Below are 27,747 nucleotides of genomic sequence, written 5' to 3'. Positions count from 1 at the left end.
AGAGAGGCTGTACCACAAATCAGAGGAGTGGATTGTGGGTAAGAACATGGATTTAGAACCAGATCTCCTATGCTCAAATGTATAGCTGCCAATTAATGCTTGTATGGCCTTAAGTAAATTATTTAACTGCTTTGAGCTCCACCTTTCTCATCTGTAAAATGAGAGTAATAACCATCTACTTCATAAAGTTTTTTTAAATTAAATAATGTATTCAAAGATTTAGCGTGTGCCTGGCACATAGTATGTGATCATTAATATTAGTACTATCATTAAGCTGCCAAGCCAAGGACAACCTTGTGATGCCAGGCACAATGCTAAATGTTTCAATGACTCCCCATTGGAACAGACAAAGGCTAAGCCCTTGCTTCTTCCATATTTGGGACTTGTTATCTGGGACTTTACCAGAAAATACATCTTCCTTCATAGCATACATTAGCTCTGCAGTTTGTTTTGTATTGTTCGTTACTTTTCTCTTAGGGCCTCTGACTCTACTCTGAAATAATTAGAAAAACTCCTGGTTTGGGATGCTCTTTTTGGAGCACTCCTAAAGACATAATTGTTAGATATGGGAAAACAAAACAAAACACAAAAAGAACCTTTTAGAAAGTGTCTCTGACTTAAGGGACCAAGGAACTGAGGGGTAGGGGAAAACTAAACTTCATCAAAACCCTTCCCTATTGCAAAATCCCTGCATTCAGTAAACTTCTCTTTTCTCATTTTGCAACGGCTTGTCCCTGTTGGAAAACCACAGACCCTCCTCTCTACATCCTTCCTTAACCTGGACCCTTTATCCCTTTGTCCCTCCTACTCTCTCCTCTCTGGGCTCCAAAGCTCTAACGTCCCTGTTTTACGCCCAGCCAAAACAAAACAAACAAACAAACAAACACAATCTGCGTTTAGAAACTCACTGGCTTCTTGTCCTTCCCTGGGTCCAGCAAAGCCTGGGACAGCAGATTGTTATTGCAATCAACTTTTAGCAGCCTTGGTTTATCTAGTTAACACGCTGGTCATCTTGTTGCTTTACTCTAGGGCTGCGCAGACTTTCTGTGGGTATGCTGAAATGATCTGAACGAGTCTGAAGGAAGCGCTAGAAGCGTTTGCCAAAGCAACCGTGGACAGGAGAGACCTAATGGAGGCTCTGGAATGTGGATTAAGATAGGATTCCCGTGAATTGCTGCCAGTGTTAAGGGCTAAAGAGACACAGCGCCCCCTGAAGGGAGTGCGAATTAAAGTCGCTAAATCCAGCCCACAATGTCACGTGTCTTCCGCCCAGCCAACTGAAAATTAATACTCGCTTCCTCCGTTCCCCATGGAAACAACTCCGCCCCACTGACCCTCCCGCCCTATTCTGTCATGAGGTTTTGTTGTTTTATTGAGTGTTTAAACTGACAATCAAATATTTGCGCCTTCTGGCTGGACACCTTGCTTCCGCTGGGCAGGCTAGTACACTGATTGGTCAATAAGCAATAGCTGACACCTGGGGGCCCAATAACCCTCACCCTGGGCGGGGTCTAATGAGGACGTAGAGCCAATCAGCGGCGGCGTTCTCTTTGCGGCTCCACGTCGGCACCAGCTGCGGGGCAAGATGGAGGCGCTGATTTTGGTAGGAGCCGGAGGGGCAGTTGAGATGCTGTGGTGTCCAGAGGGGTCGGGAGTCGGGGTTCAGCCTGAGTGGGAGAGGATAGAAAGGGGAGTTCCGGGTAATCCTCGGGGACCGAACCTTCTGCCGGCCCCTGGGATAAGTGTGTGGCCTAGTGCAGGAGCTAAAACCTCGGTTTAGAGTAGGAAGCTCTGCCGGGGAGAGGGCAGCGTCGGTGGAAAGTTGAAGGGAGCACATGGAGTCCTTAGGACACGTAGGATCATAAGCGTGCTGGTTTAGGGTCGTTCAGGTTCCCCTTGATTCTGAGCATTGTGGGTGATATTCTGATTTGAGTTTCCCCCAAACTTTCCCCAAATTGTAAGAATAGAGTGCAGTTGTTTGTCATCACATGCTCCTCCTGATAGTTGTCACAGTTTGACTCTTCGTTGATGATTTCCTATCACATTCCTTCAGAAAAACTATTTTCTTCTTACTTCGGTTTCCTGTTAATCCCTATTACATAGATTTGTTATGGTAAAGAATCAGTATTCATTCCATCAGAGTTCTGGGACACCTAATAGAGTCAGGATGGATTGTGGCATCTTTTTCCAGATTCCTAATTCTGTTGGGAATTCTTATTGTAGGATCTGGGATGCCAACTATTCCTTCAGTTAAATGAGGCTAAAAGGGGTGTGTTACCGTCCTTGTTCACATGATCCTTTTTGCTTGTTTAAAAAAAAAGAACACACACACACACACACACACACACACACTATTACACTATTACCCTTTTATTACCGTCCTTGTTCACATGATCCTTTTTGCTTGTTTAAAACACACACACACACACTATTACACTATTACCCTTTTATTTAGACCAGAGCAGAATTTCTCTCAAGTGTCATTTTTTTGTCTTTCAGTTTCTGGATATGTGTGTCTAGGAATTTAGTTCCCAGCTCCTTTCTTAACTGGGTTGAACTCTAGGTCTCTTTCTTGCCTCCCCCCACCCCCACTTCAACTATTTACATGTACACAGCCGAAGCCTCATCAGGTAAAAGCGAATAAGAGGTTTCAATTCCCCTCTTTCAAAATGACACAGATAGAAATAATTCCCTTCCATCATATGGGTTCGTTAAGTCTTGGTAGAAAACTTTAAAATCTGAGTAGTTTCTAGTAGGATATTTTCTGTACCAAGAAATTAACCAATATTTTTAACGTACTGGGATAAATTCTAGGGAATTGGTTTCTTTGGGAGTTTTTAGAAATTTTTTGACTGCTCCCTAGATCTGTTTAGAAGGGAGCCTGCTTAGAGGTGAAGGAGTGAGGGAGATGATACTTGGGGAGCCCTTTTAACCAGGGCTCTGCTCTGTGTGTAGTGATGAGTTGAAGGAGTTGTATGTGAAATTCTCTGTCACATTTTTACTTACCTCAGCTCTTTCTTGTCTCTGCTTCCTCAGTGAAGTCTGTTTCAATCTGCTTCTTCCTTATATCCCATTTTAATCTATACCTAAGATGCTGCATTCACAGATCCTTGCCCCTAAAGTTTACTTTAGAAACCTTACTGATTCTTTGTTATGAGGAACCTACATAATGGGGTGAGGGGAAACGAAGGTTTAGGGAAAAGGGCTTCCTCAAGGAAGTACAATATCAAAACTAGGATTAGATTTTGATTCCTAATCCTCCCAGACCAAGTGTCTCTCTCATGTTATCTCAGGGGCTTTCCACCTCTTCAGCATGCAAAACTGTGGTTTCAGCTATTAGTAATGTAAAGCTTTTTTGGGGGACAAAGTACCAACAGGTATCAGTTCTTGTGCTGGTCTCCAGAGTTCTTAGGATATTAAACTAGTATTTTCCTTCCTCTGTGTCAGCTCTTCCCAACTTTTTTTTTTCTCTGTATTATTTCAATGTATTTTGGGCCCCCAATTAAGAATTTGTGTACCTTTCTCGCCATTTTGGCCCTCTCAACTGGAGTTCCAGGAGAGAAGTAAGCCCTAAGGTGTTCATTAATGTAATGAATCAACTTCTCTGTATCCACAATGTCACTGGTTTTGTCCTATCCTAGGGAGTAGTGAGAAAATAGTATTTATTTTCAGTGTTCAGTAGTTTCGATGAGGAACGCTGATTGAGAATCAGGTGATATTTCCTCACATTTTCTCTTCTCACTACCCTCCTGTACTGGTCCACAAAATTTAGCTCCTTCTGGTTCAGAATCACCCTTCCCCACTGCTCCTTTTAATCTCATCCCCTCCTCTGCCTACTCAGCAGCAGCCCCTGATTCTTAGGTCATCTTCATTATGAGATGGATGAGGAATTCCCCAGATCTTTCCTTAGCTCCCTCCTGAACTAAAGAATTGACTGTACCCAGGTAGTGTTTAACAACCCACTCCTCAGAGAGGTTAGACACCTTCTAAAAAGTTCCTTTAGGCTTCCTCCTTTCACATTTCTGTTTCCTGGTTTGGCTGGACCTCTGGGGAAATCTGATCAAAGCATATTCTTCTGTCCTCACCTCTACAAGACACATAGCCATAGGATATTGAGAAGAAGGGAAGAGTGATCTAGCGGGTGGGGGTCAAGAAGAATCATCATTTGACATTTGATCTGATTATGGGAATTTCTAAATACCAATGGGGCCCCTTCCTTTAGGTACTTTACAATGGGTCACATTTCTTTCTTGAATTAAGTAATCCAGCCCTGGCTTTCAAGCAGATTTGTCTAATCTTTCTCAGGTCTCTCTCTAAGGAGAGACCCTATCATCTCCTTCTGTTCCCAGTGCTTGATAAGAATGCTCCTAGCCTACACCTTTGGATTCAGCTTCCTCTTTCCTGCTGGTTCTCTCTTAGTTGTGACTGGAGAGGGCTCTCTGCAGGCCACCATTCTCCATTAATAACCTATGGAATCTTACAGATAGTGACTTATCCCCTTCCTCCCTTCCCCCTTTACCTTTTTTTCCCACCCCCCTCAAAGCTGAATTACTCTAGCAGTCTAGAGCCTTAAATCTTTCCTCATAGGTTTCATTTTTCCTAATCCTCTTTGGATTCACTTTCTGAGTGCTTTTCCAGTGCTTTACGAACTAAACTTTTTCATTCTATTCTTTCTCTCCCCTTAATAAATTTTTGTCCTAAAACAATGACCAGATCCTGAATTCTAAGCCTCATTCAAAAATCAGGGCATCCAAAGTGCACAAGAGCGTGCGTATATATGGAGAAAGAAACTATGCAGAACACATCAGTGACTCTTAAAGGTTGATATTGCTCTGTGGCCTTAGCTTCCTGAATCATCTTAATGGGGCTTTTGTTAAATTCTTTTGGCACTAACAGTAGAGGTGCTTGGCCTGAATGCCCCCTCCCCCTGCTCTGGGCAAAGGTATCAATTACATTAAGCCCCCAAAGCACTCCCATCTCGTTCCTGGCAGTCCCCTGTGCCCCTCTCCCAGCTGCGTCCTTGCCGTGCCTGGCCCGTCCATTTCGTTAGGAGAAGCAATCTCTTCGTTCCTGCACTGTGGAGATATATTTCTCAGCTAGGGCGCGAGCAGTGCCAGCACTGCCCCCGGTGAGGTCCCTGGCAGCCATAAAAATTTTTATTGTGATTATGTTGGTGTCGGGGTGTCCATCTGGGTTATTGCACACCTAGTTTAATTGATTGAAGTTTAATTTATTGACACTTCAAATTAAATGATCAGAATAAACTGTGCTGTTACTCTGGCCGGCTTGTTTTAATGGTTGATTGCTGGAAGCAGACCTCGGCTTGAACTAAAACCCCCAAAGAGCAATTGACGCTGCTTCTAACTCTCCCCATGTCTTGCCCTCCAAGAAGACCTCGTTATAGATTTCCGACGTATTTATATATATTTTTTCCCTCTCTTTCACAGTGGTGGGAAAGAGTTGGTCCCTGGCAAGGTATAAATTATATCAGAGGTTTAGGGGAGCTGTCACACGGTCAGAAGAGGAGGAGGGGACCTCCATATGAAGAAAGCCAGACCCTTGAGAAGCTAGGTCTTCCCTGGGAGGCAGAGGATGAATGCAATTATCCAGGTATTTGAGGGAGCCTAGTGGCAGATTTAGGGTCTTTTTCATCTAGATGTTTGCTACTGTTTTTTGCCTGACTCCATCAGTATGACTTGGTTAGAGTCAAGTTATTGATAAGAAAACTAGTTACGAAAAGGGGAGCTAGGGAAGCAAATAAAGGATGGAACAAGAATAAAGAATCAGTGCCTGCCTACCCACTTATGCTAGAGTAATTAGGACGATGGAAGGCAGAGTGCCCATGGGCAGCTGATGAAGATGGATTGGGAGGTTGAGTCCATGCACATTAAAAGATACCTGTACTGGCAAGGCCCTCTCACATCCTGCGTCTTCTGATTCTGCATAGAATGGGCTTTCTCTCCGATCAGGTTTAATAAGAGGAGTTCTCCTGTCTTTGGATTCCTGGCCTGTGTCACCTCTTCTGGTGTTTGACCACCCCCATCTCTTCAGGAAGTCTTTCCTGTTGTGTAACCTAAGTCTTATGTGCTGCAGATGAAGCCAAGGTCTCCTTATTTGACTTTCTAATTTTCCCACTATTAAGGCAGATATCCACATCCACAGCCCATTGGCCTGGATAGCTCTATCTACTGATTTTCTCCAGCTCCTTTTCTATTATTTATTAGAGGGAGACTGAAACTGGGGGAGAGGATAGCAACTCTGCCTCCAGGGTTGATTTGGAGGAGCAAATAGACTGGAAGATGAACACAGGGGCTGTCAATTCAGTCTTTCAGAGACTAGCTTTTTGTTTTCAGGAGCAGATGGGGGGTGGGCTGGTGAATAAATTGTGGTACAAATCATGACCAAGGACTGATCAGAAATAGATCTAGCTGCATTTGATTTTTCTCTTTGCTGCGTGATATTTAAATGAAGGCTCCTGGATGATCAGACTAGGCAGGCAGCAAGTTCTAATGTTGCTCTCAGGCCTCAGGTGTGGAGAACTCTGATTTCTGCCTGTTCAATTCATCTCTCTTCCCAGCAGTGCTCCCTGCTTTGTTCCACATTTCTGTAACTCTTTCATTTCCAGAATAGTTGAAGAATCAGGTATTGTGTGACCCCTGCGCAAAAAATTCTCTAGCAGATGGGCTTTCTGAATTTCAAGAAAGGACCTGAGACTTTGCATTCCCCCAAAACTTGGGGCTTGGTTATCTTTGTCCTGCCCCTCTCACAGCCACCAGATTTAGCGATTGAGAGCTGAAGGGGTGTGGTGCTGACCTTAGCTCCCCCTGCTGGCTGTGTTAGTTTTCTCAATCATTTATTAATTTATGAAGGCCACACACCTATTTATTGAAGTCATTATTTGGTGCACGGCAGAGGAAAGGGGGTGATTTACAAAAATATCACTCATTTCCCCTTTTTCCTCCCCTCCCCCCACCCTCTTTTTGTCTTCAGAGAGAATCTCATTTCCAAACCTAGGTCTACGAACTCCTTGAAATCATAATAAAAATTCGTGAATGTGTATGTTTCTGGTGACAAGGTCCCTAGATTTCATCAGCTTATCAGAGGGGCCTGCCATTACTCAAAAAAGTTATTAACCTTAACTGGTCTCTCTCAGGCCTCTTATTTCTCCAGTGAGAAAGCGGAGACCCAGGGAAAGGTAGAACATGAGTGAGTGGCTGATGCAGACCATTATAAAGGATTTTAGGAGTTTAGAGACATTTTTTCCCTGTAGTGGCAGAAGGCTGGTGACTGGGCTCTCATGTTTTGTATCCGTATCAGATAGGAAGATTCTTCCTAGGTGTCTCTTCCTGCCATCAGTTCTTCCTTTCTAAGACTTGTGTTCAGTTTCCTCTTAATAAACCATATTTGGTCTCATGTCAGCTGCGTGATGTTCTGTGGGACCTGTGGCTCCTCTCTCCTGGGCTGTGCTGCTCAGTTCTAAGCAGACCCTTAGGTAATAGGTGAGAACTATACTCCTCTGTCAAAGCCTCGAGTTAATTCTTCTTTTCTTCTCATCTGAAGTTCCTAGGCTTGTGGCTGGCAGATTGGAGCCCTCAACCCCAGAGGAGCTTTTCATTTTAAATAAACTGGCACAGAATCAGGGAGCAAAATCCCTGCTTACCCATGTGGAGCTGGGAGTGGTATCTAGAAATTTCTTCTCGTTTTTACTGTCTTGATTTTACTTTATAAATAGAGTTGAAGGAAGAGCATCTTGTTTCTAGTTTCTAGACCTATTGTCAAGCCAGGGTGCCACCTTTTGGCATGGCTATAAAGATTTCTTTAGAAGTGGGGAATGAAGAACTTTCTAGGAATCTCAACCAGATTTTTATTTGTGCCCTTTACAGTAGCTTTGTGGATAGCATCCTCTAACTCCATGAAAGCTTCTTGGCTCCCCCCCCAGAAATAATAAAATTATTAGTCACAGCCCCCAGCTATCCTGTCTACTTGCTCTAAGCAGTACCCTAGTCCTCTTCTGATGGCATATCAGTCTACCCCAGAGCATCGTCTTATTGTATACATTGTGAGCAGACTTAATTCAGTGCTACTTCAGGCCCCAGCTCTCCTAGTTTGACTTTCAAAACACACAAATAGAGAGCTTTTCTCCAGGGCTGCCTTTTAAATATTTTTTTGTTAATGATCATAATCCTGAGGAAGCTGCGGGTCATCTGAAGGCCCACAGGGGGCAGCACTAGGAATGATTCTTTCCCTCTAGTCCTCTGTGTGCTGGGGCCCGGGGTACTGGGAGATGTTGATGTTTTTCACCGGGCTTCAGAAGCCTCTGATTGAGATCAAAGACTTGTTTGCAGCAGGCCTGTTGCTTGTTCGGTGTTGTTTCAGCTCTCCTGAGGACTCAAGTCTAGTTTTCTTGATAATAAAAAAGTCCATGAAAATCTGTCTGAGCCACCCCACCTCCCACAAACCAATCTGCTTGCACATCATTTCCAGGCATCGTTAGCATTTGAGGTGAAGTTCTGTTATACACTCAGGCTGTGGCTCTCTGAAAGTCAGTGCATCACAGAACTTTGTCTCGAAAGCTTTCTAGCAGCTACCCATTTGGGAGTGGGAGGGAAGACTAGACCATTTCAATCCTTTGAACATGGCCCTAAGCCTGTAGGGTCCTTCTCAGTAATCAGCATTTAACGTGTTACAAGGTCAAGCCTAGTCCATTGTCCAGGAAGCCCATTTCTTAATAGATGGGAGTTATTTATAAACTTGCCCTTTGCAAAAAACTGAAAATGAAATTACATGATCAGTAATGGCTTCTGGGGCCTTTAAACTGGCTGGTTTTATGATATGAGAGGAACTCCAGGCCCTCCCCACTCCGGAGAGGTAAAGGCCCCCGCTGAAGTGGAACCAGCTGCAGTCAGGAGGTGGCAGGAGAAGTAAAGAAGCCGCTGGCTCTGGCTGTAGCAGAGCGGGGAGTTAAAGTGGCATTTAAGCCTTTGCCTAAGTTCTCAGCTTTATTTAGTGGATTATTCCTTTGGAAGTTTGAAATGACCTGCCTTTTGTCTAGCACCTTCTTATGCCGTTCAGACCTGTAGTAAGTCACTTCTTGTCCTCTCCTTGCCTTCCTTTGCCTGTTTTTAATTCTGTCCAGGAAGATCCATGTTTCTATTTTGAGGTTTCTTTGATAGCATCTTCTTGGAAGCCAGTGCAAAGAGCTGGGAGCAGAACCCAGGAATCTGCCTTGCTCTTTGCCAGCTGTTTTTCAGGCCCTCTCTCACCCCGTTGGCCACAGAGGACCTTGTCTGACTCTTCTGTTTGGCTGGTGGCCATAAGGATTTTTCTTTGCTTTGGGATCCCATTCTTTCTAGGGATGCCAGACTCTGTGGCTGCAAGCACCAGTTGCTTGTGCCAGATCAATGCCCACTTTAACCGTTGGGAAGCTCTCTAAGGTTGCTGTGAATGCAGATAGAGGAACAGAGCTAAAGAGTTCCAGGGAAGACTTTGTGGGAAAAAGTATTTCTTCTAAATTTCCTTCCTTATGGACTTCTTTTGCTCTCTTAAGGAAACTCCTTCCCAGGGGTGTCTCCCTTTTGGTGCCTCGAGGATCTAAGTCGCTATAGAATTGAGCCTGCTTTACGGGCAGATCTTTCCATGGGGAATTAGGAGTTAGGAAAGCTGCTCTATTTGTGACCTTTTCGGTGAGACCCTAGGGGACCTCTTTCTGCTAGACAGAGTCCCTTAGTTTGTGAGAGTATTGAGAGTATTCCAGACAGCAGTGTATATAGGGTGGGCACCTCTCAGGAGTGTCTGTCAGAGGAGGAGGAGTTGGTAGTAATATCACACAAAATGAGCACACCAGAAAACCTACCTGTATGTAGGGGGGTCCTCTCGATGCTTACTGCATCCATAAATTTTAACTTTACTATCAAACTTCATTTATTTTCATAATCATTCAACAAATATTGAGAGTTTAGTGTGTGTCAGGCCTTGTTCTGGACACTTGTAATGAATCAGTGAACAAAACAAAAATTTCTGTCCTCAAGAATCCAAGTGGGGGACGCTTACATTCTTCATCACCCCTCTTCTTTAAAGACTCGGTTCCCTTTACTCCCACTCTTAACTCCTTGAGCTAAGGTTGGTTCTTTGCATGGAACCAGAAACCTCCTGGAGCCTCATGGGGCATTTTACCTCGGCAGAGGCTGCGGGTCCTTGGCAGCGATTCTTTCCTCCGTACTCATGGGTCTTTGTTAAACATACACTTGGAGGATATGTTTGGCTCCTGTGAGGACTGTGGGTTACCTACGTAAGGCCAGGAAAGGGAGGTAGCAAAGCAACAGCCTTGCCTCATAGCACAGGAGAAGGGTGTCAGTGGTAAGTAATGTTGAGTAGAAAGTGTAGGAATGTGAGCTTGCAGACACCTTCCACACACGTACCACCGACTCCCCTCCCTTCCTCTTCTTCCTTCCCTGGTTGGCTGGTTCCTTGGAAGCTGCAGGAATAGAGGAGCTTTTGCAAAGGGATATGCTTTGAGTTTGAGTGTAACCATTAAGGCTAAGGCTCTGATTTCCTTATGAGAGCCAGTTTCCTCAGAGCTTGAGTCTTGATAATGAAAGAGCACTCCTCTCCTGCTCATTATCTCCAGGCTCCTGCGTGTTTCTTAGACGCATCCTCTACTTAACTGCTCCTTAACTCCCCCCAAATTCAGATTGGTTTTTCTCTTGGCGAGTTAAGTGGTGGTGGTCAGGGTAGAGTGGAGGAATTGGGATCCTAGGGGAAATCTTGGAAGATAAATGTCTCACTGGGCTGCATTCAGAACTGGGGTGTGTTTGTGCGCATGCGTGCTCATTTCCCTCTGCTCAGTGTGTGGGTGGTTTAGGGAAGGCTTGCTTTATGCCTCTGCATTGCTGCTGCATTGGGACTGCAGAAACTTCCAAGTACACTAGGGCAGTTAGCCCTCTTTTCAGATAGCCTCGTGCAGTGCCTATTAATTAATCTAGTCACATTCCATACCTACCTGTGCAGACCAGGGAGGGAGAGTAATTTGGAAAATAACTGTAGCATAATACTTGGAAATAACAGCACGACCTACCTTGATTAAACCCTCTGTGAGTCTGGCTCATAGAAACTGTTTCTGCTACTTTGGAGTCCTTTGTTGAAATGTCCCCTCCCTCAATTCAGTTCATTCACTACTTGGTCATTTTCAGTGGGAAATGTCAAAATCTAACCAGGTTGGGATGGGGACATACAGAGGCACCTCTGTATCCTCTTGCAGCCCCAGTGGGACCAGGGGAAGGTATCTGGTTTGCTAGTGGTGGCAGGAGCCTTCAGGACTGAAGGTATGTTCGTATCTCTTCAGGAACCCTCCCTGTATACTGTCAAAGCCATCCTGATTCTGGACAATGATGGAGATCGACTTTTTGCCAAGGTGAGATTTCCTTTCACATTAGTTTAGGAGCAAGACAGAGACTTATTTTGAGCTCAGGGTCTTGGGACTGGCCCTATTAACTCATATTCATTGGCACCAGAATATTGAGAATTCTTCCAACTACCTGTGACTACTCCACATAAAACCTAAAGTGCTTCTGTCTCTTAGTTGCCCTGTTTCCCTACTTGCCATGCTTAGACTTTGACCTCCTCTGTCATCAGCATCAGAACAGAGAAAAGCTTTGGAACCTTGGTTTTTGCACAAAGCAGGGTCCAGATGAGAGAAGTAGCCCGCCCATGCCCATCACTCCTGTCCCTTTCCCTCTCCCTTGTCACCCTGCCTGCATTTTTCCAGGGAATTCTCTTGCAGGCTCAGGGTTCCAGCCCTAGGTCTGCAGTCTGCACCAAGCTTGCCACCTCCTGACTTCCTCAGTGTGAAGTTTCTAACTTAGGATCTATTGAAAGAGAGGAGAAAGGACACCCTTCTCCTCTCCCTCCATATTCTCCCCCTCCTGAAGAAATTTTTTTCTGTCCCTGGTGTATTAACTCTGGGCGAGCATAGCATAAATCAATCAGCAGGTAGAGATTAGTTTAGAATTCACCAGCTGTTCCTCCCTGTAATTGGATGTAACTATGCAGGACACCTTTTGAAACACTTATCCAGTTACTAAATGCCAGACCTGTCATAGGTCTTCAGCTGACTGCGACGGATTAGCCCCTAAAGAGCAGAGAGCGATTTAGCAGCCTGCATCTCCACCCCCGTGCCAGGGAGAGCTTGGGAGTGGGCTCCGCAGTGTGTGAGCTCGCCTCCCGCTTCTGTCGATGCTGGGAAGAAAGCTAAGGTATGAGAGGGCAGGGAGCACAGGGCAGGGCTTGCCCTTCTCCAGAGGAGGTCTTTGCAGCCCTACCCTGTTCCTCAGCGGCACGGCACGCAGTGAGGGTGGTGCCTTTTGTGTCCTCCAGCACCGCTCCCGGAACTGGAAGAGTGCCTACCAATGGCCTGGGAACTGCTGTCCTAGAGTGTGGACGGGGCAGAGCCCCACCACCCGGCTTGTAGGCCTCTTGCCTTTACAGTCTTCGGGACGTGAGGTGGGGTGGCTTACAGCAGGGCCCTTCAACAGTTTGTTTTGTATTTGATCCCTCACCGCCCATTCCCTGCCTCTGGAGTTCTCCCTTCTTCATGTCAGTATTTCTCCCTCACCCCACGCCTTGAAGGAGAGAAATCCAAGATCCAGGGCAAAAGAGCCACTAATCATTCTGGGCTCCCGGCTCTAACGACCCGCCCCGTCTCCTTTCCCTCTGACCAGTACTATGACGACACCTACCCCAGTGTCAAGGAGCAAAAGGCCTTTGAGAAGAACATTTTCAACAAGACCCATCGGACTGACAGTAGGTCGTTTTCCTTTCCCTGCGCCCTGTGGTGGGGGAGCCATGGCGGGAAGGGGGTCGCGGCAGGACTGCGGAGAAAGGATAAAATGACTCTGCCTCCTTTTTCTCTTTTTTTTCCCTCCTCCCCTCGTATAATAAACTCTTCAGAAATGTAATGGGGAGGTGAGTGTGCCTCACGCGGGAATACCGTGCTAGAAGGTTGGCTGTTAGCTACCTGTCTAGTCCCTGGATTTATGAGCCTCACTTGACAAATTTAACTGCAGCTCTGCTTATTGTACCGCATCCATTAGGGCAGGTAAATGGAAGTCTGTAAAGGTGACCGCTCTGCATTTTCACCTCCGAAGGATCGACTAGTATCCTGTCTCATATACAAGGAGGGAAATAAGGGGAGTGGTGGGGAGGGGTAGCGCGGCCAGAGAAGATACAGTTAGACTCCACCAGGTTTATACTTGCCTTCTTCTGCTATGACCCTAAAAGAAAAAGCAGGTCAACTTCCATCTTGGGGGGTCATTAAGACCTACCTTACCTCATCCCTACACAGCTGGATTCCAGGTGTTCATGGTAACTCTCTCTGTCCCACTTCCTTGTCTCACTGTTTCCACTCCCCACCCCCCAGGTGAAATTGCCCTCTTGGAAGGCCTGACGGTGGTATACAAAAGCAGTATCGATCTCTATTTCTACGTGATTGGCAGCTCCTATGAGAATGAGGTGAGACTGCCCGCCCTCTTTACCGTCTCTGCTCCCACCTCCTGAACCACAGGCAGGACCTCGTGCCTGGTTCTGGGCCCTAGGACTGTCACATCCCTCTGGCTTCTGCCTGCTTAATGAGATCCATCAGCCTCACAGACGTGGCCTAGCAACTGAAGCAACCTAGACTGGAAGTTTTCCCAGATTTCTTATTTCCATGTGGGACACACCGTCTGTGTTTTAATACATACCAACGTATAATATCAGTGGCCTTCCCTGGGTAGTGTTTTTCTGTTTGTTTTCTTTAATGGAGGTGCTGGGGATTGAACCCAGGACCTTGTGCATGCTAAGTACACGCTCTACCACTGAGCTCTACCCTCCCGCCCTGGATAGTGTTTTTTAAGATGGATTTCTGAGGTGTGGTCAAGGTTCAGAGGGATCCTTGCTCCTGCTGTGAAGGGTCCACACCCAGCTGAGTTTGGGTCAATTAGGCAACATTCTGGGTCATGTTGAAGCCATACATTTTGAGGAGCTCACTTGAGAGGACTGTGGGTATAGTTCTAACTTACTTCCTATACGCAGAAAAACTATTAACCTTAGGTTGCAACTTCCAGGAGAGTACATAAGTAAAAATGGGCCCCCATATAATTTGAGGCAAAAGTAGAAGTTTGAGAGAACCAGTTCTCCCAGAGCTCTTATTGCTGTAAGTGCTTTGTAGAGTACATTGTTATTTAAACCTTATAGCACTTCTTTGAGTTTTGGGCATTATAGATGAAGAAACTAAACCTTGAGGAACCATATGCAATTACTTGTATTTGACAACCATTGAACTGTAAAAGTGGCAGTTTCATGTGGTTCGACGTGATAACTTTTTTTTTAAATACGTATTACTTATTTTTACTTTTTTTCCCCCTTAACAGAGGCACTGGGGTTGAACCCAGAACCTCGTGCATGCCAAGCACATGCTTTACTCTGAGCTATATGCCTCACCCCCCTCAACCAGATAACTTTCCCAGGGTCACACGGCTAGAAATGGCCCAGCTGGGAGGGAAGCCCAGGTCTGTCTGACTCCAAAGTCCATGCTTTTCCCACAGCTCTCTGACCTCAGCTATTGCTTGGTTAATGATTTCTCACATAGGGTAACACATATACTGTTGGTAAAGACATGCAGTGGACTGTGACAGGGAAGTTCTGTTTGCAGTCTGGTCAAAGAGAGACTTCTAATTGCAGGTTCGTGTAGCAGAATTTATTTCTGTGAGAAACCACAGGTCCTCTTCCTGTTTTGCTCTCACTTCCACCTTATGCTTTTGGTCCTTTGTGAAAGCCTGTGTCCTTTGATGCTTAATGAATCAGAGGGTTTTCAGGTAGCCACTTTCAGGGCCTTGAACCTTATCCTTCTGCTTCTTCTGTCTCCAAACAGCTAATGCTCATGGCTGTTCTGAACTGCCTCTTCGACTCATTGAGCCAGATGCTGAGGTGAGCAGGCCATTCTTGACATCTGTTTGGGAGAGAAAGTCACTATTCTTCAGGCCCAGGGGTTTGTAGGGGATCAGCAGAGGCTCCAGGAGTTGATTCACCTTGAGAAGTCGGGTTTATTATTTCAGAGTGATTTGCACTGATGGGGAGGACTGGATGGGAGAGTCTGTTACTCCTGGAAAGTAATTCTCCTGAGAAAAGGGATTGGGAGGGAGCAGAATCTTCACCTCTGCGTCTGTTCTCATGTTCCCCAGTGGCTCTGTCAGAGGCCCAAGCACCTTCAAGGTGCTTTCCTGGTTGGCCTTCATTCTTTGCATCAGACGTAGAGAAGAGACATGCATAGGGAAATGTCTCAGATGAAACATTGGCACCGTGGGGACGAAGGCAGCACTCTTAATTTTTCATGTCTAGCCCTTAGTTTTTCCTTCTGTAGAACAGGAATGTGCCTTTTACCCTCTCCTCCCCGTCCACCTCCCCACCAGCCCTCTATTCCCTACATAGATGGGCAGTAGAAGAGATATAAGATACTTTTCCTGAAAACCTCCCGGGCTCTCAAGTGAACCCCGTACAGACAGCCGTCCGGAGCAGAGCAGCAGGCACTCTCGGCCCCACAAAATCAGCAGGGTGAATGGCTCAGATTTCCTCAGGAAGGGGATGATTTATTTCTTAGCCAGGTGAATGAATAGACTTCATTTCGGTGATCTAGTGAAAGAGTCAAACTGACGGATGTGACCGGCAGTACCCACCAGCCACCGGATCTGAGGCTGGTGGGTGCTGGGCCCGACTGGTCTCAGCCCCCTAGCTGGGCTTCTTTTCAAGGCCTGAGCAGAGCTGGGGAGGGAGGGAGAGGAGGGGGAGTGGAGAGAAGCTTAGAAAGTTTGTCGGAGCTTGAGTGCAAATAGACTGCACTCAACCCCTCCTCATCTCCCGCCACCTCCAGGTTGAGCTTTAGCTCTGTTTATTTCCTTTTTTCCACCCACTGATGTCAGTGTTCATGAGCAATGTTGTCAGCTGCGTCATGGCAGGTAGGAAAGAAACACTAGCTCTGGAAATCAGCCCTTGAACAGTCAGAAACTGACTGTATATTTTGAATCTCTTACCTGACATCTCTAATCCTTTCTCATCAAATAAAAGTAGGAAGGGGATTAGAGTGGGTTAGCCAGAAAGTTATTTGCTTATTTACTTCTTTGTCTGTGTGGTTAGTGGAGACATTTATTGGTCTAGTTTAGGATCCCCAACTCAGATGGTGTCCTAGGATCCCTTTCACACCCAGGCTGGTTTTTCTCTTCTCTTGTGGACTCAGGAAAAATGTAGAAAAGCGAGCTCTGCTGGAGAACATGGAGGGGCTCTTTTTGGCTGTGGATGAAATCGTAGATGGAGGGTGAGTTCTCTGACATCCACGGACCTCCCTGAACCTGGGGTGAGGGAGTGGGGCCACTGCCCCTGTTCTGAAGCAAGTGGGCTGAGTGACCAGAGTATCCCCACAGCAAGTTGGTCCTCCAGGACCGAATGAACAGTGGTCTCTTCTTTGTCTTTTCAGGGTGATCCTAGAGAGTGATCCCCAGCAAGTGGTGCACCGGGTAGCATTAAGGGTAAGTGGGACTAAGCTCTCCTCCCTCCCCTGTCTGCTCGCCCTCCAGGGCCAGACCTGTTAAATGCATCTAAGGGTCCGGCTTATGGAATCCATGCAACGTCTCCTTCCCTTGCAAATTCTCACTGTCTCAAAGAAGAGAAGCAAAAGGAATGTATTTCTGCCCCTAACCTGGTACCTAGCATCTCATACAGTCTTTGCACACAGTGGACATTTAATACATACTTATGAAATCAAAGATGAAATTAAAGGAACTGTAATATTGATGGTTCTGAAACTATAAAGGAATTTGAGGTTAGCTTATTCTTCCCTTGGGGATGAATCCCAATCATCTGAGGCAAAGGAATGTCTTCCTTGTCTTTTAAAGTCTTATCTAATGGAGAATAACACGTTTCCATCAAGAAGTACTTATTTGCCGGAACCTCTGTCCTGTTTGCTAGCGGAATCAGAAAGAGGCCTCTGAATTAACCATAGCGAGCCCCAGTTCTGCTGGGTGCAGAAGAGCCCACCAGCAAATTGTAGATGTGCAGAGCTGTCTGAGCAAAGCCAGTCTCCCCATTCGTAGAACGTCCCCGGCTCTGACCTCCACAGAGTGAAGGCTGACAGTGCCGGGTAATGGGAAATCTTCTCCCTTAACTGCCGTGGGCTCCATTTGCATAGTTTAATCTTCTCCTCTAACATATGTCTCTATGTGGCAAGAGAGAAGGTTCTCCCCCCTCACCAACTCCCTCCTTCCCTTTCTCAGGCTGCTGTTGCAGCAGTTTATTTCTTCAAATTAACATGCTGTCGTTACCCATCAGGCCTTGCGGGATCCATTAAACTACCCCGGGCTCCCCCTCATCCTTTCCCTAGCGATATTGATATTCAGGGAAGGTCTTCTCTGACTAGGGAATCAGGTCTCCCACCTCCAAGTTGTGGATCAGATAACCTGCTGATGACTTGGAATGGAATAAATCTTTTAAGAAGTCCTCCTGCCTTAAAACAGAAGATGGATGAAGTGACCCCTTTCTGCTCCAGGGTCCCTCTGGCCAAGTACAATTGTGGCTGTACTAACTAGTCCCTAGGAGGGACTGAGACATTTAGGGCATCTGCCCTTCGCTTCAGTTTAAAGGACCACCTCCTCCTTCTGCACTGCCCAGTCTCAGTCAGGTCTTATTCCAGCCTTCTTCCACGCTGAATGCTTGTCTCTCTGTGCCGTAGGGAGAAGATGTCCCCCTTACGGAGCAGACTGTGTCTCAGGTATGACTTTCCTCCTTCTTCCTCTCCAGATGGACTGGGTCCCTAAAGAGGCTAGCGTAGCATCCACCCCAACCCACCCAGCCAGCCTGCAGGAGACTGGAGACTGCAGACAAATCTTCTTTGGCTCCCTCTTAGTCCAGAGAATGGGGACTTGTACAGCCCACCGCTCCCTGCCCCTCCCAGCTCCCATCCCAGTTTCCTGTGAGCAGTGGCTGTCAGCCTTGTTCTGTACCCTTCACACCCTCCCTGCCTGATGCCTCATTCAGTGATTTATTCCCCAGCAGAGGCTTGCCTTAAGCAGATGGTCTATGTGTGTGCACACACACTCTCTCTCTTTCTCTTATTATTCAAATGAGGGCTAAGCTGGAAATGCGTATTCTAGAATATGCGGGTTTTGCAGATCCATCCTGCTACTTTGCAGATAGATTGTCTACCTGATGCCGTGGGGTGGGCAGAGGAGGGATTCTGTTTTCTACCCACTTGGAATTATCACCAAGAAGTCCATCTGGATGTGGTAAACCCCCCCCCAACACATGTCCAGTAACCCCCAGTTTTTTTCTTTCTTCCCAGGTATACCTCTTCTTTCTTCATCCCCCCAGTGGATTTGAATGTTTTTGGAATTTCCCAAACTGACAATCCTCTAGGGCCTTAGAGAGCTTCTTCCCATCCCTCTACCCTTGGGGATTTTTTTATTTGCCATTCTTCTGAGGACAGGGAAGGCAAGTGAGGGGAAGGAGAGCCGCAGTCCCCATCCCCACTCTGCCCCCAGCACGCCCTCAGTGCTGCCCTTGTCCCTGCAGGTGCTGCAGTCAGCCAAAGAGCAGATCAAGTGGTCACTCCTTCGCTGAAGACCCCACTGTTCCTGGCTTCTCACTCCCTCAAAAAATCCACATGTCTGCTGTGACTTCTCATCCAGTCCCCCAGCTGATGCTCTCAGGGTCATCTGGGGGATCACAAGGATCCTTCAATCTCCGTTCTGTTTGTGGTTGCCCCCCACCCCCTCTCTCCCTGCTCCAACCCTTATACACTTCCCCTTCCTTCTCACTCCTTTTTGCAGCTGTGGGAGTAAAGCTCTCAGCAATTTGGACAAAGGGCAGGGGAAGCACCCTCTTCCTTTCTAGACGGGCTTATGCTCCCAAGCTCTCCTGTCCCCCATATTTTCTCCTCAACTTCTGTGCCCTTTGCTGCAGCTACACTTTAGATCAAAGCAGGGGAAAGAATGTGCTGAGTGTTTTCCTCCCTTTGCCTTTACCGGCCTTCATCCCAACAGCCCATATGTCCAGCAAGGGGAGGGAGAGAGAATTCTTTTCTATAGAATGAGTGGGGGTGGGGAGAGGCAGGGCAAGTCTCAGCTGCAGCTCTGCTTGCTGGCCTTGATAATTTCTCTTATTCCTTCTTACTGCCCAGTCCTCCTGCCTTGGGAAAAAGGATTGGAAACAGCTCATGGGCAAGGGACAGGGTCGAAGAAGCAGTGATTTAAATTTTATTGGAGAGGGCTGATAAAAAATTCTGTATTCCAGACACACACAGCTGCATTTTTCCCCCCCCGACCCTGGCTTATAGCTCCACACCCCCTGTGGTCTGAGTGTTCGTTGTGGGAGTGTCCATCGCTTGGTCCGGATACCTTAACTCTCCACCTTCACCACCCATGGGATCTTTGCCTGGCTTGTCCTCTCTGTGCCCTGGAGCAAAGCCAGTCCCTGAACTAAAACTCCATTCTAGTCTTGGGAAGAAGAGTTTCTGCTCCATACTGGGGACAGGGTGGAATTTATGACTTGGGCCTCTGGGCTCTCTCGGTCCCCTTTTCTCCCCCGCATGCATTTCACTCCTCAGCCTGGGGTCTGTGATCTCTGCGGCTTTACCCTGTCCTCTCTCCGCCTCAGCCTCACATCCAGGCGGTAGGTCTGGGCGCCTCCCCTCCCTGGGTTGCTGAGAGAGGTGCCTTTCTTCAGAAAACCTTTGGGATTTGGATGTCCCCAGGAAGATGGAGGATGGAACACCCACTCGTGGGTCTCATCTTTCCCCTTGGCCCCAAACTTCCCACAAAAATGTCTCAAAAAGCCTTCCTGAGACTTAGTGTTCTGCCCGACTCACTGACAACTCTCCAGGACTCAAGTGGGGCGGATAACTGGGCATCCTTGAGGGGGCATTTTTGTGTCAGTGATGTATGGGGTCAGGATGATGGCCACCTTCATATACTGCTCTGTGCAAAGAGGAATAAAACATTTCTTTTTCCAAACTGCCTTTGTGTGATGTTCTCTGTTCCTCTTCCTCTCTTTTTGGCAGCTGCTCCTATTCCTCTAGCTTCCCCTCCTCGCTCCCCATCTTATAATATTTCTTCCCTCCTACCTCAGAGACTCCCCAGCATTCCACTCCCCATCCCTAATTTACGGAGCTGTTTCCCTCCTTGGCATCTCTCCGGCCACTCGCCTGGAAATTGGCGCCAGGGGTGGGGTGGGGATGGTATTTTCTCAGTGGGAGTCCCAGGGAACTGAGTTCTCCCCCACCACCACCAAAGCCAGCTGCCTGCTCCCGCCTCAGCCATTAGTAACCCGGAGACGCGCACCTGCGTGGGGGCTCGCCTGCAGCCCCGGCTCCCTTCCTGCACCTCCCACTCCCGCTCTGAAATGGCGCTGAGCGGGTTATTTATCGGAGCCAGCGCTGCTCCAGAAGGTCAGGACGGTGGTGTAAATAACCTCTTCTCGCCATTTCCCCGTCCCTCCAGAGCCTGCTCCCCTCCCCCTCCTCCACCTTTATTCGCACAAATGAATGTGGCTGGGCTGGCGCGGAGCCTGGCCCTGCATCTTAATGGGGCGGTGAGCTCACAAGATGGATTTAGCTGGGGGTTTTATGGTTGCCGCGGCGACAGGAGAATGCTTTGGTTTTCTTTCCCCCTTCCTCTGCAGGATTTTAAGGAGGGGGGAGTGTGGGGAGCCCTTCTCTGCACTGCCATTCTAAAGGTCTCCTCAGTCACCTCTACTGTTCATGAGATGGGCCTGTAATTCCAGGATTAAGCAAGGGGGACGGCATCAGGACCTGAGTTAGGAAAGGATGAGGGAAGGAAAGTAACTGGAGCGGGAAGAGACTCTCGAGCATCAACGTGAAATCTAGAGTTGTCTAGACTTGCCTGCTCTTCTGTGAGAACCTAGCAATTCAGCTCAGCAACTGTGGGGCACCTGTGCCTGGGTTTTCCCTCAGCAGACGGAGAAAAAGAAGGATGCTCGCTCGGGTATACCACCCCCACAGTCCTGCATTGAAAGTCTGGGTCCAAGGGATAAGGGTTAGGTATTTTTGTCTTTGCCTGTCAGAGCTGGGGGAAAAGCAATGTCCAGCCTCCCCATCCTAATCTTCCTACCCTGCACTGACCCTGGTGTGGGGGGTCATGTCAGTGTGAGAGTTGGGGGCTGCTGATCAGTGATGGTGTGGAGAATGGCGTTCTATCCAGTCCTCACACTTGAGTTCTCTGAGCTTGTTTCCCCAGCCTGGTCTGGTTTGAACTTTGCCTGCCTTCTCTGTTTCCCACTAGGAATAGGAGTCTGGTGCCCTGGCCTACCCAGTCCTCTGGCCAACAATTTTCTTTTAGGACCACAAGCAAACCTGTCCCCAGTACTGACAAGCAGAGACTGGGGAGCAGGGTCTGATTATCTCCCTCCCTTGGTCTCTTGCTGTCTGATTCTGGCCGTCTGTCTCTGTTTGTGAGCCTTTCCCTCTTCTGCAAGGGACCCTGGGAAGCCCCTCCTGCCCTCTCCCCCATCCTCCCTTTTGGCTGGGAAAGTGACTACAGCCCGAACAGTGCCAGACACCTGCCTGCCAGATGTGGCGACTCCCCATTCTTTTCTCCCCCTCCCCAAATATCTATCCTTTCCCCACCCCACTGAGCTCAGGCAGAGACAGCCCCCCCACAGGGTGATTTAGTGCTGCAGCCCCTCTTTCTCCATGCCCCACTCCAGTCCCTCTCCCTCCCCCTGGTACCCAGGCCCCCCTTTTTTTTCCACCTATCCTGCAAAGGCCTTCCTGGCACAGCATCCTCCCACTCCCACCCCGGGGTGCTGGCTTGTGTAAACCCCAGCTCCTGCACTGGAGAATAAATGGGTGGGACAGAGGTTGTTGGCCTGTGTTTCACCCAGGAGAGAGTACATCAGCAGGCCGAGGACACTGGCGGCCAGAGCTGATGTCATTCTCCCTGATGGGCCAGGGCGGGGGAGGTGGGGTAAGAGGTGAGCGGGGAGGGAACCAGCCCTTCAAGACTGTCTGCAGAGGAGAAGGAGGTCTGTGAGACCTTCCCAGGTAGGCAAGAGAGCTCAGAACTGTGGCTGCCGGGTGGACATCATGTCTTTATTTCTCTGGCTGGGTCTCCCGTTCCTGTGTCTGGATCTGTGTCTCAACAGGACTCAGTAGATGCCCCCATCAGCTCCTCCCCTTCAGGCTGACCCAAAACACACACTTCAAGGGAACCCTTAGTCTCTTTAGTGTTTGCCCTTCTGTGTCTCTTCACTGTCAATCTCTCTTCTCTCCCACTTCACCCCTCCTCCCCTTGTTGAACTTTTCTCCTGGTCACCTGGCCTCCCACCTCCTCCCATCCCATATCATAACGAAGTATGATCCCAGACCTCCCACCAAAGCAGGGCCTCATTTAGAGCCACTTTTCTTTTTTTGGGGGGTTGGAATTAAGTTTATTTATTTATTCTTAGAGGAAGTACTGGGGATTGAACACAGACCTCATGCATGCTAAGCATGTGCTCTACCACTTGAGCTATACCGTCCCCCCACCCTCAGCCTCTTTCTCCTTCTTGTTCCTCCTTGCAAACTGACTGTCCCCCCTACCCCCTCCCCGGGCCAGACAGAGGGCTCTGGGGTATCAGTGAGATCAGGGGATGGTAGGACAGGATGGATGGAGAGTCCAAAGAATTAGAAGAGGTGGGAGGAGAAGGACAGGAAGATGGAAAGAGAAGCAAAATGAGAGAGAAAAAGTAACAGAGACCAAGAGGACAGAGGCTGAGAGTTAGCAGAAAGGCAGCACAGCAAACTGGGAGAGTGAGAGAAACCCGCACAGAGAGAGTGGCAAGGCTGAGAGCAGGGAAAAAGAGATGGAGAGATGGAGTTACGAAAGTCACTGCAAGAGAAGGCAGCTGGGGAGGGGCCAGGCAGTGGGCAGGCTGGACCTTCTGGGCTCCCTCACCCTGCTGGGCCATAAATCTTACATGTGTGCTCTGTGTGTCTGTGTGTCTGTCTATGTGCATACACGCAGGGCACAGGCACATAGGGATCTGTGGTGGGAATAGAGATGATCCCCACAATGTTCTCATTCTCCCTGTTCTCCCAGCAGGCCCCCTCCCTGACTCCCCAACCCCCCCACCCCAGTATTCCTGATGCTCCAGGGACCATTCCCAAGGTATTTCCAGGATTCCAAGGAATCCTGGCTTTTTCACTTGGAATGCAGACCTGCTGGAATGTGCAGTCAGGATCTGTAGAATCAAGAGGCCCTATCCCCTCACTGCGCGCCCCCCATGCCTGCTCGCCAGCTGCTCCTGTCCATCTTCTCCTCCCCTCTCCTTGTATCCCTCCCTCCTCCACACTGACCCCTCCCCCAGCCTCTGACCCCCAGCCGCCTGGGGCCTGGGTTGGAGGGGAGACAAAGACAGGATTTATCACCAGGATAGAGAAGCAGTCCGAGACCAGGGCTGAGGGCAATGGCTGACCTCCCTGGGATGGGAGGGAGTGCTTGCCCAGATGCTGGGAGGCTGGAAGCCTGGGTTCCAATGGCTCCTGCTCACGACTTTCCCCCTCCCTTCTCCCATCCTAACCTTGCTCTCTCCTTTGTCCCTGAAGACTTAGGAAACAGAGAGGATGGCCTTGAGGTGATTGTAGGCCTCTGAAGGGAAACCTGGGAGGAGGAGAGAGATGAGATTGATGTTTTAGGGTCGTTCTCTTACAGATACCAGATACCAGGGAGGATCTGGAAACCAGGCAGCAATCAGGCACCCATTGTTTCCAGGACTAGAAAGGAGTTCAGGTTTAGCACTGCAACAGATGAGATGGAGAGGAACCTCTCTAACACAGAGGGACTTCTCCAGAACAGGTCCTGATTGCTATAAAGAGGGAGAGAAGGGTGATTATGGGTCCTGAAAAAGGAAGTACAAGAAGAACCAGAATTCCCCAAGGGTTACCAGCTCTGGCCCCTCTGAGAAGGCCTTCCTCCCTGCCATCCCGACTGTCTCCTGAGAGGTATGAGGAGCAGCTGGACCCTGCCTTTACAGTAAATAGACTATTGGCCTGAAATTGTCTCTACTCAGCAGGCAGGGTGTGTGCTCAAGGAGAGGGAACGGTATGATCCAGGAGTTTCCGAGAAAGCAGACATATATCTTTTGGTGGACAGCTCCTGCGGCTTCCCTGGCCGCTCTCGGAGGCCCACTGGCCCCTCCAGAATCTCAGTGTGTCAGAGGCCTCCACCAACCCAGCTCTGAAGCTCTTGTGTCCCTGCTGGCTCCTGGCACCCAACATCCTGCTTCCTGCCTTTACCCTCCTGTCCCAGGAAAAGGCTCCTACCTAGAGTTACCTCCAAGTGAAATGACGATGGAGGGAGGACAAATCAAGGCAACTGGGAGCTTCCAGTTTCCAAGTCTCTCACCACAATCCCACCAAGCTATTCCCACCCAGGGCCTGGTGAGGGGGACCTTCTTGGGGTTTCTTTTGAAACTCTTCTGCAAACTGAAACAACCCCCTCAAATCCCGATGGAAAGCCAAAAATTGGAAATTTCAGTGTGAAGGTTTCATGGGTTGAGAGAAGAGACTAGGAGAGGACAAAAGAATTGGGGAGGTTTGCACAGCATAAGAAAAAAACAGGAAAAGAGAGAAGTGAGCATCTCGTTTTTCCTCACTCCCCCTTCCCCCAATTGAGAAGGCAGATTTACAGCCTAGGTTTGGGGAGGGGGTGAGCATAAGGAAGACAGATCTGCAGTTCTGCCCTCTGAGTGTCTGGGTACTTAGCTTTAACTCCCCCATTAGCATCAATCCCCATCTTGCTGCCCATCCGTCTTCTGACATCAGCTCCTTCCCCTCTCTGTATCCCAGGCTTTCTGACCCTAAGTGGCTCTTAAAGGGCCAGTCTAGACCTTTCTCTCCCTCCTTCCTCCACTCCAGGCAGCACAGTCTGGTGTGTATGTGTGCACCAGTACAAACATGCACATGCACGAACGAACACTGTGGCCGCCCTTGCTGAGGCCACAGTGGATGGAAAGCACATTGTGTGTGTGTGTGTGTGTGTGTGTGTATAGGGAGGCGGTGGCTCTTCCCCAGCTCTCTCTGTTCTCTTTAGATCCCCCTATATCATGGACACCCACCCCTCTTGTTCACTACCTTCCCAAGCCCAGAGCAAGCTCCTGGGCTGGGCTGTACAGACATGGCTCCTGGAGTTGAGGGCTGAAATCATGTGGATCTACAGGACAGATCCTCTCTCCCTCCCTCATTTCTTGGAGGCCTAGGGCAAGGGGTATCATGAACTACTAGCTGTATTTAATTCTCAGCCAGCAGTGGGGGGAAGACAGGTTGGGGGCTGAGACTCCTAGGAGATGTCCTGAGCCCCACATTCCTAGCCTCCTTTCCCAGGGACCCAGGCTGTGTCTGTGGGGGGTGGGAGATTTCAAATCTTCCTCTCCCTGTGAGGGAGGTGACAAGCCAGAGAGGCCTGCTTTTGAATTTCCTGGCTCCTCTCCCTTATTCCTCAGCAACTGAGTTTAGGGGGGCAGAGGGGAAACTGGCCTCTCCCCCATTTCTCTCCATCTTCTGCAGAAATGCAGTAACTGCACTCCAGGGGCTATAAGAATGCCAGGATCATTGGAAAGTTCCTCCCCCATCTGCCTTCAATCCTTTCTGCTGCAAAGCTGCAGTCCTTGGAGGGGCTCTTTAGGATAGTCAGACCCCCTTCCTGATATCTGAAACCCATTCCCCACCTCCCTCAATGCTCCCTTCTCTGGCTCAGGATGAGAGGGAATTGGTGGGTGGGGGCCTTGGGAAAGTGGCCACGCTAAAAATAGGAGCCCCCAGCTGCCCCCCCATAGCCCCTTATTTATCACCTTCGAAACCTCACTCTCAAAGAAGCATAAATATTCCTAATTCCTGAAGGCCAGCCCTGAACTCATAAATTTAACTGGGGAGGTGGGCAAGGGGAAGGAGTGAGATGTAGGGAAGGGGAGCCTATTGCAGACTTGAGGAAGCAGAACATCTCCTGGGGGAGGTGTCTGACTTGCCCCCAGGCAGGCGCCCAGGGGTCTTCACTGAGAGGAGGAGCAGGAGTTGTGGCTCTCAGTAGTTCCTCTGGAGATGAGCCTTTTCTCACCCCCAATAAAAACCAACCTCAGTTCTGTCTTCTCCATTAGTTCTCTATTTTTCTCCCTCCCTCTTTTCCTGCTATTCCCTCCAGTTCTTTCCTGCCCCTCTCTCTCCTCTCTGTTGCGCTTTCCTCTACGTCTTTGCTCCTGCAAGTCTCTCCCTTTTCAGAGCCATTGTCTGAAGAGGAAATTTTCGTCTCATTCAGTCTGGGGAGAGAGGGTTGGAAAGAAAAGTCTCTGTCAGTGCCCAGATCTCCGCGCTTCTGCCCATTTGCCCCCTCAAACGAGCCCTTTCTTTTCAGTCTCTCCCTTCTTCTCCTCACACCCCTCGTTCCCTCAGTCTTCTTTTCTCCTCAGCTTAGATTTTTCTCTGTCGCCCCCTCAGTTTCCCCTTCGCTCTTCAGCTCAGGATCCTCTCTCCCTCTCCAATCTCCTTTTCTCTCCCTGCCCTACCCTACCCCATCCGTCAGATTCCTCTGTTCTTATTTACCCCTTCTGACCCCCTTGTATGCTTCAGTTCCCACCACCACCACCACACCCCATTTTCCCCTCCCGGTGGATGAAAGAGAAGGGAGGAGAGGGCTTGAGGAACAGGTAGAGCGAGTGTGGTTCCTTGAGGGGAGGGAGAGCAAGGGGAGAAAAAGTAGGGGAGAGGGAGACGGATGCGGTGCAGGGGGAGGGGCATCCTCACTCCCCAGCTGCGCCCCCCTCTCCCCGCCGCCCCCGAGCCATAAATCAGGGTCAAGGCGGTTTGGCCAATGGCAGAGTGACTCGTAAATCGGCCTGTCAAGCTCAGCCAATGAGAGGCGGCGTTAAATCAAGTCCTGTCAGCGCTTGGCCAATGAAAGGCCCTGGGCTGACCATAAATCTGCCTGTAAGCGACAGCGATAGAGAGCGAGCGTGCGGACGAGCTAGAGCCGCCAGGGCGGGGGACCGGGGAGGGCGCACGGGGAGAGCGGGCGGGGGGCAGGCGGGAGAGAACGAGCTCAGGAGAAAAAAGGCGATAACGTAGGTACAAGCGACGAAGACAGCCTGCAGGAGAGACGGACAGATGGAGAGAGACAAAGAGGAGCCTTGAGAGATAGCGTCAGAAAGTCAGCGATAGAGCTGGGGCTCGGGAGGGAAACTGACAGAGATAAAGAGAAAACAGAGACAGACACCGACACGCTCGGGAGGGCCCCCGTGATGCGCTTCCCCAAGACAAACGCATACACTTCCCCGAGACACGCGTGAGCTCGGCACCACGAGAGACCGCGTGCGCGGGCACACAGTCGCCAGGCACACTCGCAAGAGGGAGAAAGCCTGAGAGAGAATTTGCCTCTTTTCCCTCACTCAGAGGCTATCGAGACTTGGGGGGAGGGAGGGGCGGGCGGGGGGCTGAGATAGGTGCGTGGACTCTGAAGGGTGAGAGAGGATGTGGTTGCTTACTTGCTAAGATCTGTCCCCTCTGATCTCAGACTCCAGGGTTTCCTCCTGTGTCCTCTGAGTCATGTTTTCCAGTGATTGATAATCGGGAAGTCCCTCCTGAGGTCTAACCTCAATCCCTATTGCTGCTCCTTTCTACTTGCCAAAGCTTTTGAACTGCCTTCAAGGAATATGAAAAGTGAAGCCTTTTACAACCCTTCAGAG

General features: G+C 48.9%; 1 protein-coding gene across 1 annotated transcript; it reads left to right on the top strand.

Moving 5' to 3' along the window:
• Window positions 1–1,506: 1,506 nt before the first annotated feature.
• Window positions 1,507–20,030, top strand: COPZ1 (COPI coat complex subunit zeta 1). Its single transcript, XM_006203091.4, has 9 exons — window positions 1,507–1,603; window positions 11,342–11,410; window positions 12,717–12,798; window positions 13,415–13,506; window positions 14,906–14,961; window positions 16,265–16,342; window positions 16,502–16,553; window positions 17,753–17,791; window positions 18,592–20,030. The coding sequence occupies exons 1-9, from the start codon at window positions 1,586–1,588 to the stop codon at window positions 18,637–18,639; spliced, it is 534 nt and encodes a 177-aa protein (XP_006203153.1). The 5' UTR covers window positions 1,507–1,585; the 3' UTR covers window positions 18,640–20,030.
• Window positions 20,031–27,747: the final 7,717 nt, after the last annotated feature.

This window comes from Vicugna pacos, chromosome 12, assembly GCF_048564905.1.
Source record: "Vicugna pacos chromosome 12, VicPac4, whole genome shotgun sequence".
NCBI lineage: Eukaryota > Metazoa > Chordata > Mammalia > Artiodactyla > Camelidae > Vicugna > Vicugna pacos.
The sequence above is the reverse complement of the archived record's forward strand: the minus strand, read 5'-3'. Positions and strand labels throughout refer to the sequence as shown.